The sequence below is a fragment of the Coenobita brevimanus genome, chromosome 50 (genome assembly GCF_032717465.1).
Source record: "Coenobita brevimanus isolate Jiangsu-jjx chromosome 50, ASM3271746v2, whole genome shotgun sequence".
In the NCBI taxonomy this organism is placed as follows: Eukaryota; Metazoa; Arthropoda; class Malacostraca; order Decapoda; family Coenobitidae; genus Coenobita; species Coenobita brevimanus.
The window spans coordinates 39638207-39651215 of NC_137003.1; the positions used below are offsets into that span (position 1 = coordinate 39638207).

The 13009-nt window shown below is 42.3% G+C and overlaps 1 protein-coding gene across 1 annotated transcript in view; it reads right to left on the reverse strand.

Annotated features, from left to right (window-relative positions):
- LOC145399811 (rho GTPase-activating protein conundrum-like) overlaps nt 1–13009 on the reverse strand; it is a 234665-nt gene that overhangs the window by 204744 nt on the left and 16912 nt on the right. Inside the window, exons 3-6 of the mRNA XM_080272372.1 lie at nt 9135–9236; nt 5179–5416; nt 4986–5040; nt 3215–3426 (exon numbers count right to left, since the gene is read on the reverse strand). Of these exons, the coding sequence (XP_080128498.1) occupies nt 3215–3426; nt 4986–5040; nt 5179–5416; nt 9135–9236 (607 nt within the window). The remainder of the gene's footprint in view (nt 1–3214; nt 3427–4985; nt 5041–5178; nt 5417–9134; nt 9237–13009) is intronic.

Below are 13009 nucleotides of genomic sequence, written 5' to 3' on the forward strand. Positions count from 1 at the left end.
TGGCATCGGGGACGGAGTGCCTCGTTAACCAGTCCGCCATAATATTCCCAGTCATCCAACCATTTGCAAACTTGTACCAGTACACACCACTTGCCATGTTAGTGAGGTTTTTGTAGCACCTTGGGTGTGAAGCTGTGTGTACAACAACTGGCCTCAACTTGTGGCTCCCAGACAGGTTTACAGCGAACATTACTGTCATCTTAAACTTCTGGAGTTTGTGACCAGGGGCTTATTTCTGTTTTCTAGTGATGTAAATCGATTTGGGCATGGCCTTGTAGTATAATGACATTTCGTCGACATTGTAGATCTGGTCCTTGGTGTACTGTCCTTCTTCAAGAAGCGCTCTAAATATCGCAGGATAGTCTCTTGCGGCCAGCTCGTCGGCAAAGGCACGTTCACCAGACAGTTTGATGTGACGGAGTTCCTTGTGTTTCAAAAAACGGTGCAGCCATTTCTACCGATGCCTTGAAAGGTTTGTCCACATTTAACTTGCGAGATGCTGCCTTGTAAAAGAGCTGGGCTTGGTTCCGAACAAATCTGCCATTCAGTGGTACACCTTCCTTCTCCTACCTCATTATGAAGGTGGCAAGATACTGTTCCATTAGTATCATCGCACGATTTCCCACCTGGGAACGGCCGTCTAAGTCAGATGCACCATACGTCTTCACTAGAGCCCTGATGGCATCACAATTCTTCCACACTGTCCTCACAGTTGATTCAGCCAGTCCCAGGGCTTTACCGATGGCTGTATTTCTTTTTCCCTCCTCCTGGAGCTTGATGATCTCCAACTTGGTTACGTGCGTTAGGAGTTTCTTAACTCTTGGGTCTGATGGCATGGTGCGACAAAGGTAGAGTACAGCCCAGGATGGAGCAAAAAACAGGAACACGTTGTACACGACAGGTTAGCTGCAGAGAGCGGATGTGCACTGTGCACTAGCCGTGTCTGTAATGGCGCACCCGCTGCTTCGTACCCCAAGCTGCACAGTAGAATGCCCCGGAATTTCTGTGCATCAACATCAGGACATGTGACAATGGATGCGTTGTGTGTGTGTGGGGGGGTTGCATACTAATGGAAAATGTCATTTTTGAGACACTCCTTGCCTCTACCTCGAATTTAAACTCGCGCACTGTGATCTCGCACACTGTGCAACCCAACTGTAGTGTACTGTACAGGGAAACTATCTAAGACATATTACCTAAGATAAAGTTACCAGCAAGATTATGGCTTTACTAAATTAACATGGATATGGCTTAACTAAACCAACAAGAATATGGCTCCTCACCTTAACCCAAGAAGACAACAGGCTTCATGGACGTAAGAAGGGGATCTGAGGCAGGGTGAGGCACCTAGCGTGCACCTCCTGCACCACCTGCCACACCACCCAAAACACCACCTTCCTCACCACTCTCGTGACCAGCACTTTCGACACTTTCACAAGCTAATGCACTCACTTCGTTCATAAACCCTTCAAAATCTATTTCTGACACCTCAGACATCACATCATCCTCTTGATCCTCCCCAGGAAATGGCTCTTCTGATGTTGGAGGGAGTGATTCCTCACTTGCTCGAGGCCACAGGTAACGTGTGATGAGGGTTTGCTTCCTTCTGTTAACCTCCTGGTTGTGCCTGTCTGTGTAGTAGCGGAAGGTTCTGTCCAGAGAAGTCATCACTTCCTCCACTCACAACTGACAGTGTTTGATGTCCATTAATTCTTCCTTGAATTTATCTAAGGCACACAGTATCTGGCTGATTCCCATCATCAACAAGTCTCCACTCTCCATCACTGGTGCTGGTGGCTGTTCTGCTGCAGTCTCTTGCTCTGTGTCTTGGGGTGGCAATGACGCATGCTCGGGATAACCCCGGATTTGGGCCACCCTTCGCTACCGTCTCACCTATTATGAGTTCACTTTGTGTACTATTAAAAAATACACTAAAATTAAATAAAAAATAGGTCTTTGCGTACTATGCGATTCGCATACTGTGAACTCACGTACTGTGCGTACCTACTGTATGTCATATTTATCTAGATCCTGTCAATTGCAGAACCTCATCAACTTCTATATGTTGATTTCTAATAAACTCATTTATACATCTTCTTGTCTACGGTGGCACTTTACATTTCCAACTCATTCAGATATATCCATTTCACTGTCTAATTTACCATTCTCTCCTTGACCATTTTACATACTGTTCTAGAAACAGACTACCTTACCCAATATCTTTTAAGAATCACAACACAGGTATTCCTTATTCTACAGTATTCACTCTATGTACTTCACACACTCCTTAACAAATTCCATCTCCACTGCTCTTACTCTTGTCATTAACAACCCTGCTATTACATATAAACTACCTCCCCTGCAAGTAAGAAGGAATGTTGCCTCCCTTGCATTATTTTACAGATTTTTTTTGGCAAATGCTCAGACGAAGTTGTGTCCATGGTGCCACCTCTCTATGCCTTCCCTCATGCTACACGGGCATCTGGTAGAGCTCATGACTGGAATGTCACTCAACCATATTGCAGAACTTCTGCCTATCAGAATTCTTTCATTCCCCGAACTGCATCTCTCTGGAATTCGCTTCCCCAGAGTTGTTTTCCTCCAAATTTCAACCCACAACTGTTCAAGTCTAACTGTTACAGATATTTTATGAACAGAGGACACCAGTAATCTGGTGTATGGATTATTATTTTTTTTTACCCATTTGTTTTTCCTTCCTCCGTTCTGTTATTTATAAAAAAAAAAAAAAAAAAAAAAAAAAAAAAAAACTTATATTCACAAGTTGTAAATAATCTTCAACAGACAAAATTGGGTTGGTCATGCTGACCTTACCAACGCAAGCACAGGCAATGTTTTTAATGAAGACACACTAATAAACATTTACTTTGTATTACAATGGCCTACAATATACAACTGTCAAACACTTGAAAAATATCATCGCTGCTATGATTGCTGAATACAAATCAAGCTTCTCAGTAGGCCTAAGTGGCTTCTGAGCTGCTGTGATGCAATAGATTCACTTAGTGATAGGATACTCTTTTTTACTTCACATATGGCAACATGTCATCTTGCATGAAACCTGTAACTCATTTTCAGTGCTTTATTGCAGTTTGTGGTCCTCTGAGCACTCCTAACTAATAATGCTTGTGAAAAGGGCAGTTTTATATATAAATTACACATCTAAAATTCCACGAAAGTGATGTTAGCAGCTCACCATGTTCATCCTGTGGTGCCTTTGGGAAGAACTCATAAAGGCCCTGTTTGGATGAGTGGAAATTCTTGACATCTCTTGCTAGGTCACGGGCATAGGATCTCTGGCGACGAAGCTCCTTGCCCTTCCCTGAGCCTGCCACCATCTTAGGAAGCATGTTGTCCAGGGAAGGTGCACGGTACATGTGAGGCGAGGGGTCATCCTGCCACTCATGTCTGTTAATATATAAATAAGGAATTATTTCTAGTTATAGTTCTGTATTATTATTTTATTCAAATTACTGGCAAACAGTAATATAAATACTTTGAAATGAAGCATAGGCATATTGTATTCAGGTAAATTTTAAACATTCCATATATTTAGATTGGTTTCCTTTAGTTTAAAAAAAGGTTATAGTATTAGCTGCATGTTACTAAATATATACACAAACAGTAACTCATTAGCTACTTCCAGAAGGCACTTATAAATATTACCTCAAATATCAAATAAGACTCATGGACAAACATCCTTTTCAAACACTAGCTCATGCTAGAAATCCTTGTATGAAGAACAGCAAACTGCTTTCAATGAACATGCAGCAATTTAAGAATAATCTATCTATCTATCTATTGCCAGACGCCTCAATCCCGTCTGGGGTGGCCACAAACAAATCGCCTCCAAGTCTCCCTGTCCCCCGCCATTTCACTGCCCTGCTCCCAACTCACACCCCCCTCTCTCATATACCTCTCCACCCCATCCCTCCATCTCATCCTCGGCCTCCCCCTCCCTCTTCCCCCCTCCACCTCACTCACATACACTCTCTTCATCAGTCTTTCACCCTCCATCCTCTCCACATGGCCAAACCACCTCAGTGTGTTCCTCATAACGCTTCCTATCACATCCACATCCACACCACAACGCTCCTTTATATCCTCATTCGTCAGCCTGTCTCTCCATGTGACTCCACAGGCTCCTCTTAAATAACTCATTTCCACTGCTCTCACTCTTGACTTGTGTCCTTCCAACAATGTCCAAGCTTCACTTCCGTACGTTAGAGTTGGTATCACAATACTGTCATGTAGTAACTTTTTCACTTCCATGCTCACTTCCCTGTTTCTTATCACTGCTTGCAAAGAACCAGCAACCTTTCTTCCCTGCTGTACCCTTTCAAGCACTTCACCCTCCATACCTCCATCCTTACTCATCACACTACCCAAATACTTACACGTACTCACATTTTCCAATTCCTCACCATCCAACCTCGCTGTACATTCACTAACTTCACCTCTCTCAAAGACCATCACTTTACTCTTCCCTACATTCACCTTTAGGTTCCATTTCTTACACACTCTCTCAAACTCATCCACCAAGCCTTGCAGCTCCCCTTCGTCTTCACTCAACAACACAGTATCATCTGCAAACAACAGTACAGGGAGTTTCCAATCACTATCCTCTCTCACCAGGGCCACTCCAACACCCACTACCCTACCTTGTACCTCTTTTATTACCCCATCCATGTACAGATTGAACAACCACGGAGACATGACACATCCCTGTTTCAAACCAACTTTCAAAGAGAAAAATTCACTTAGTTCACCATCCACACGCACTGCAGCCTTCGCACCATCGTACATACTCCTCACAGCACTCAACAACTTCCCATCTACTCCATATATTCTTAACACTTTCCACAATCCAGAAGACAGAAAAACAATAAAGAGTAAGTACTTACAGTGAAATAAGTACTGAATGATCTGAGGAAATAATAAGATACCCATCCATTATAGCATTTTACCTGGAACTAGAGTCACTAGGAGGGGTGTGTCTCCTGCCAGGCACCAAGGACCTTGGTGAATTCTGACTATGATTATTGTTCGTGTGGTTGTGATGTATGCTGTGGCTGAGGCGGCTACTGTTGTGGCTGAGGTGGCTGTGGCTGAGATGACTGCTGCTATGGCTGAGGTGATTGTTGTTGAGGCTAAGACGATTGTTGTTGTTGGTATTATGGTTGTGGTGATCTGCCAAGGAGGTGAAAGGGGGAGGTGGGGCGATGACAGAGGGGGAAGTCACTAAGGAATGGTTGCCAGAGTCAAGGGATCCCCGAGAGCGGCTGAGGTAAGGGTCCACCCAAGACTTGGGGTGTGGATCTGGTGGGGTGCGTGGAGGTGACACAGAATCCAAGGAATCTGGTGTGGCACTACGGCTTCTGGTGCCTGTGCTTGAATTCTGCAAAGGACAAAGATACCTGTGGTGTACTTTATGCCTAAGTGACAAAATGTAACATGACAATAATGAAACGACAACATATTCTTTGTCATTTATGTTTACCTAAATGATTGGATGGAATGTCTGGAAATTAAAGATGAAAGAACTGTACACTGGATTAAAGCTTTCATTAAATTATTCCAGTACTATACAGACAGCCAAAGTGTGACATCATATAATCATGGCAACCACAAGCTTGTTCCAAACAAACATAGTAGACAATCCCATTTCTCCCATAACATTAATGCAAAAGGGGTTAATAGGCAATTACATGGTTCATTGCTTTGTTCCAGATTGCAATCACCAGCCTGAAGTTTTGAAGTACAGTTTCCCTCACTTTCTTGTGAATGAAAATGAAAGTAAGAGTGGGAATATTTAATAAGTCATTTAAGAGGTGAAAAGAAAAGTAAACTGATCCGGCTGATTATAATATGAGAACAAAATGAAAAAAGAGAACTTGTACAGGAAGAAGAAACACATGCACAGGCATGTGAACTAGAAACATGTCCTAGTTATGTTCATCCTGTCAACCCTATTTCAGTCAGAAAATATTATCCTCCAGGCAGAGTCAACAAAAATGCTAAGAAGGAAATTGGATCTTAAAAAACTGAAATTATATATCAAAGATAACATTATTCAGCCAAGAATGCATGAAGATACACAATACTATGGGGATGACTCCTATTTCTAGTTGTCAGATATATGCATATATTTTCTGGCACTCTGCACTCTTCAAGCTGAACTACCAGTAGTCACTTCGGAGGACCAAGCTTTAATGAGATTTCTGAAAGTCGCCAGACTTACACTACCTCTCACTTGGTTAACAATGTCACTGCAGTACAGCAACTGAAAACTATGATTTCATTAATGTATGTCTTTACCATCTGCTCTTTGAAGACTGTATGTGAGCAATTCCTAAATAAAAAAAGAACAGAACACCTCTTGCCAGGTCTTGTTTATTTCTATTTTTTTTTTTTTACTGTAGAATGGTCACGGATTTTACAGACAATGAATTTGCTATTGCATCCAGGATGTCAGATCAAAGGCTACCATTCTGGTGTATCAGGAGTGGTAAGAATTCATTCAAAGCTCTGAGTTGCAATAAATGATCTGTTCAGTTATGGCAGCACCTTGTAGGCTACCCTGTACCAATATCCAGTAAAGCAGTTATAAAAAGCTCTGGAACAGTGTCACACTCTGTTGTTGAGGATTTCATTTAATTTTTTCTTTTCTTATTATTTTTAATTTGACATACAGTAGTACTTGCAAAGGTCTCTAAAACTATCTGTCATTCCACAGTAAAGAATAGTTTCGTGTCAATAAAATTAAAATGGCAAATGATTTCCAGGGCACAGAAAACACAAAATTGGCAAATTCAGGCTTAAAGAGTAAGATACTGAAAAAGAGTAAACACCGTACCAGCATATCTTGGGTGCTAAGCAGAACTCTTAAAGAGTAAACACCGTACCAGCATATCTTGGGTGCTAAGCAGAACTCTTAAAAAAAACTGTATGCAAGAGTTTCATACCTTCTAAAATAAAATACAGTAATAATGATTGCCTTGACTAAAGCAATCACCATCATAATACAGCTTACCACTACACTTAACCTAACCAAACCAAATCAACCTAGCTGACTAACCTTGACTACCACTGGACTCAACCTAACCAAATCAAATTCTGACCTGACCTTACTGTAGCTTTATCTGTAACATAATCCCATGGAACCTATACAATCTGGAGTGCAGTAACAGCAAATGAGCCTTAAACTGGTTATTAAGCACACAAAGTACATACAGCACTGTGACTCGTTGAACATATTTGTACTGTAGCAAAAAGTAAAATCAGATAATGACACTGAAAAGATCACTGGTACTACAGTATCTGCTAGGTTGATAAGAGTAAATGCATAACTAAAATCTCTCCTTCAAATTTATATTGTACTGAATTCTAATGTGATGTCTAGAAGACACAGGACCAAAGTACAGCACTTCTAATCTGATGATACAGTATAGTCACCAATCTAAGCTTTGCAAAAAAAAAAAAAAAAAAAGTCTGCTTAAAGAAACTACCATTTTTTCCAGGAATGATAAATTAAATATTACCATAAAATAACAAAATGGTATACAGAAAAAGTTTCCAGCCAAACCTGACATTCAAGACACCATAGTTTTGTGAACTTTCTTTTGATGCCAGAGTAACTTTACCTTAAATAACACCACTAGTTACTTTACCTTAAATTACATCACTAGAGTAAGAGAAGGTTGATAAATAAATACATTTATAGTGGTTTTTACACTTAAATATTGATTTCCATCCACCCAGAATAAAGAACCTAGTGCTGATATTATAAAACCTGCGATGTTGGATGTTTGTTTAGAACCGGCATACCACTGCCATGGTAACATGACATCACTGCTTTGGCCCTCTATTACACTCTGACTAACTCAATGATGAAGCCAAGAAAATTAAGAGTAAATATAATTTAAGAATGAAAAGGATATAAACTCATTAGTTGCTCATAATTTTTATGAATCCTAGAAACCAACCAACCAACCAACTCTTTAACCCTGAGTTTACTCATTCACCCATCTCTGCAACTTGACTCTCCTTCCCATCCCTGCAACCTGGTCTTCTTTCCATCCCTGCAACCTGGTCTCCTTTCCATCCCTGCAACCTGGTCTCCTTCCCATCCCTGCAACCTGGTCTCCTTTCCATCCCTGCAACTTGGTCTCCTTCCCATCCCTGCAACCTGGTCTCCAACCTATCTCTCCAGTCTGGATCCTCACTCCTCCAAAATGAACTTTATCTTTGTAGCTTGACTGACCCCATCTCTTCAGTGATCTCCCTCATCTCTGCAACCCAAACACCCCAACTCTGTAACATGATTCCCACTTCTGCAACCTGACCCTCATCGTGGCAGCCTGACCCACTCCTCTGTGCCTTGAATCCTCATCACTAAAAATTGAACTTGGTCATCTCTTTAGTCTGGACCTCTATTTCAGACAATCATTCTCTAAAGTCTGATTACCACCTATGCAACCTGATTCTCATTTCAGCACCCTGACTCCCATCTCAGTGATCTGATTCCAACCCCATCTCTGCAACATAACGTCTCTGTAACCTAAAACCCAATTTTTGCAACTTGATTTCCATCTCTGCAACTTGAACATCCCCAATTCTACAACTTGAATCCTTTCCCCTTCAGTACAATCTGGACCCTATCCCATCTCTGCAATCTGGACTCCAGCCCATCTACGCAGTCTGGATCACACCTTATCTCTGTAATGTGGATCCCTATATAGGTAATCCTGCAACCTGAAACCACCTCAGACATACCTGTAGGTACTGCACTTTGCAGCTCCTGATTAAAAGTAATGGTTTATATGTGAGATTACTATAAAGTGTGTCTGTCATGCAAAACCCAACATGCCATTATGGAAACTAAATAATTAATAATAACAAAAAAGGTGATTTATTGTCCTACCTATTTTTCTTTTAATTACTATACTGTGTGAGGCAAAAAAAACTAAATAAAACTGGTGCAAATGTTAATCTCTGCTAGATGCAGCAGAGCTTTCAGTGAATGTATTCTGATAAAGTGGTTTCCATGCAACAACTAAACTAGTGAAAAACATTGGGTTAACAGTGCCATATCTCTCTCTCTCCCTCCCACTTACGTCAGTGTTAGCGAAAAAGTTGCGTATATCTGGCTTCTGGCGCTGTTTCTTGCGGCGGATGGTGGCGTTCAGGGTTCGCACCCTCCGCTTCAGAGCCTCCTCCTATGGAACCAAACGAAGGCAGGTAGGGTTACCAGTGACAAGGGATGGGGTGGTTTAAGAAATATGTGAAAAATGGAATTCATAGTTGGCATACATGGGATGATAAGAAACATAATTATGCAAGCAATCTCACAAGTTGCCTCTCTCTCTCTCTCTCTCTCTCTCTCTCTCTCTCCATGCAGAGGGCAAGGGACAGTGGAACTTTACCTACTGAGCCTGGAGTGAATTTTTTTCTAGCCATTTCCTAATGACTTTACTTAACTCAGAACTGAATTTTAGACCTGACAGGTTTAAACATACCCTCAATAAACCTCGTGAGCACAAGAGGCCTCACCTAAATTGAATAAAATTGTCTGACAGTGGGATGAATAAATTAAAAAGGATGTCACCCGGAATCAAGGGGTTAAGATATATCTATCTATCTATATACCTAGGCTGCTTCCCCCAAGGAAAGGGAGGTAGCCGAGACAGGACGACACAATCCCCATTTACTCATCCATTCAAACACATTCATTTGCATCTCAGCCCCAAAGGGGAGAACGGACAGATCCTCACCACACCACACCGCACAAGGGTCAACTGCGCAATGCAATCAATGACATCCGCAGCAGGGCCCGACAGCAGAACTGGTTTACCCCTGCCACATCATAACAGACCCATCCCCTTACCCGCACCTGACCTGACTAGCTGATCAGACCAAATGCGGGAGAATATCCCCTCAGGGCTGCGTCATCACTTATTCATTCACAATTTCTCTCCATTTATTTCTGTCACGCACAGCCAATCTTCCTTGCTCAACAAACATCCTTCTCACATCCAGCGCTCTCTTCACACTGTCCATCCATCCTATTCGTGGTCTTCCTCTCAGCCTTACACCTCTCACATCAGCTCTAGTTATCTTTTTCACCAATCGCTCATTATCCATTCTCTCCATATGCCCAAACCATCGCAACACCCTCTGCTCAACTCTACCAGCCATCTCCCGAACAACTCCAGTTCTCCTTCGCACTTCATCATTTCACACCCGATCCATACGCGTCACTCCACACATACTCCTCAGACACCTCATCTCCGTTACATTCAAACTTTTCCTCTCTGCTACACCCATATTCCATGTTTCAGACCCATATAATGCAGTCGGTACCACAACACCCTCATACAGCCTTCTCTTTACATCCATTCTAAGCGAACGACATTTAAACACATTTTTCATTCCTCCCATCACCTTTCCTACTTCATTTATTCTAAACTTCACTTCTGCATCTATTCTTCCATCCACAGCAACATGTGACCCTAGATATTTAAAACAATCAACCGCCTCAAGCAACTCACCATTCAAAACTATATTCATCCTCCTACCATCTACCAACCTCGTACACTTCATCACTTTACTCTTATTCTCATTTACTTTCAATTTCCTCCTTTCACACACCCTTCCAAACTCCTCTACCAACTGTCTCAATCTCTCCTCTGAATCAGTCACCAGTGCAGTATCATCTGCAAACAGCAGCTGCTTCAGATTCCACTCTCCACCATCAACATTTGCCAGACTCAGACCACCTAAAACTCTTGCATTCACCTCCCTTACAACACCATTCATGTAAATATTAAACAACCAAGGCGACATCACACATCCCTGTCGCAGCCCCACTCTCATGGGAAACCAATCACTCACAGCATTTCCCACTCTTATACACGCTCTACTATTTACATAAAAACTTTTCACCCCTTTTAGTAACCTACCATCAAGTCCATACAATCTTAAAACAGTCCACAAAGCCTCCCTATCAGTTCTATCATACGCTTTCTCTAAATCCATAAATGCTCAAAACACATCCTTGCCTTTCGCTAAATACTTTTCACACACTTGTCTCACAGCAAACACCTGATCAATGCATCCCCTCCCTCTCCTAAAGCCACACTGCTCCTCACCAATCACTCCCTCTGTACCCTCTCTAACTCTCATAATTAACACTCTACCATACACCTTACCTACAACACTCAACAGACTTATACCCCTAAAGCTAGTACATTCATACTTATCACCCTTTGCCTTTATAAACCGGGACCACACAAGCACTTGCCCAGTCAATTGGCACCATACCTTTCTCAAAGCACACATTCAACAATCTTACTAACCAGTCAACAATAGTCACTCCACCACCCTTCAGGCATTCCACAGCACACCCATCCATACCTGCAGCTTTCCCTGTTTTCATCTCCTTTACTGCCTTCTCCACTTCCTCCTTCGTGATCAAAGAATCATTCAACTCTCCCAACACATTTATTCCTTGCACCCTTCCATCCGCCACAATCTCAGCCACCCTCTCCTCCTCTACATTTAACAATCTTTCAAAAATACTCTGCCCATCTCTTCCTTACTGCATCCATCTCAATTAACATCCTTCCATCCTCTGCTTTTACTCGTTCTTCCTTCCCAGACTCTCCCTTTCGCACCCTTTTCACCTCCTTCCAAAATATTTTCTTATTCTGTTGAAAATTCTCTGTCAGCTGCCTACCCCATCTCTCATCTGCTGCCACTTTAGCATCATGCACAGCCCTTCTTGCTCTATTCCTCTTTTCCTTATACCTTTCATATGACATCTCATCCTTCCTCTGCAGCCACACTTCATATGCACGTCTCTTCTCATCCACAGCCATACCTACTTCCTCGCACCACCATTCACTTCCTTTTCTTACACCACCACCCACATGTCTCACACCACACACCTCTTCTGCATGCCCCACCACAGCATTCTTAAACAACTGCCATTCCTCCTCCACACTGCCATTTTCCCGATCTTTCACTGCGTTCCACTCATCTTTCAATTTCTCCTGATACTCTATCTTTTTCTCTCTTTTATCCAACTCACTCACTTTCAAAACCTCCCTGCCACACCTAACCCTCCTAGCTCTCACCCATCTCTTACCTACTCTTAACTTTCCCTCCACAAGGTAGTGGTCAGACATACCTCCACTCTCCCCTCTCAGAACTCTCACATCCAACAATCTTCCTATTACATTCCTAGACACAACCACATAGTCCATCAAAGCTCTATCAACAACCCTTCCACCCTCCTGTCTCACCCATGTATACTTATAAATATCTTTCTTCTCAAACAGCGTATTCCCAATCACCATCTCTCGCTCAACACACATCGCTATCATTCGTTCCCCATTTTCATTTCTTCCAAGCACACCATGCATACCAATTATGCCTTCAACTGCTACATTTCCCACTCTAGCATTCAGATCTCCCATCATTACCACATTCACATTCGCTCCAAAACTTTGCAGACACTCATCAACATCATTCCAGAAAGACTCCCTCTCTTCTTCATCCCTTTCACTACCAGGCCCATATGCACTCACAAACACCCACAACTCACGTTCAAATTTCGCTTTCACCCACATCAGTCTCGATGACACCTCCTTCCATTCAATCACACACTGTTGTACTTCCGGACTCACTAACAAGGCCACACCTTCTCTTGCCCTTCCTCTATCAACACCTGACAATCTTCCATTCACACTTCCAAACACAGATTCCCCCTTCCCTTTCATCTTCGTTTCACTCAAAGCTAACACATCCAACTTTCTTCTCACAAACATTCTCCCAATCTCCTCCCTTTTTGCCTCAATCGTACTACATCCACACACATTCATAGACCCAATCTTCAAGGTACGGGGATAACTCCATCCCCCATCCCTTTCTCTGGCCTGTCTCTTTTTAGGAACTAAAAAACAGAGGAGGGGGTCCCTAGTCCCCTCAC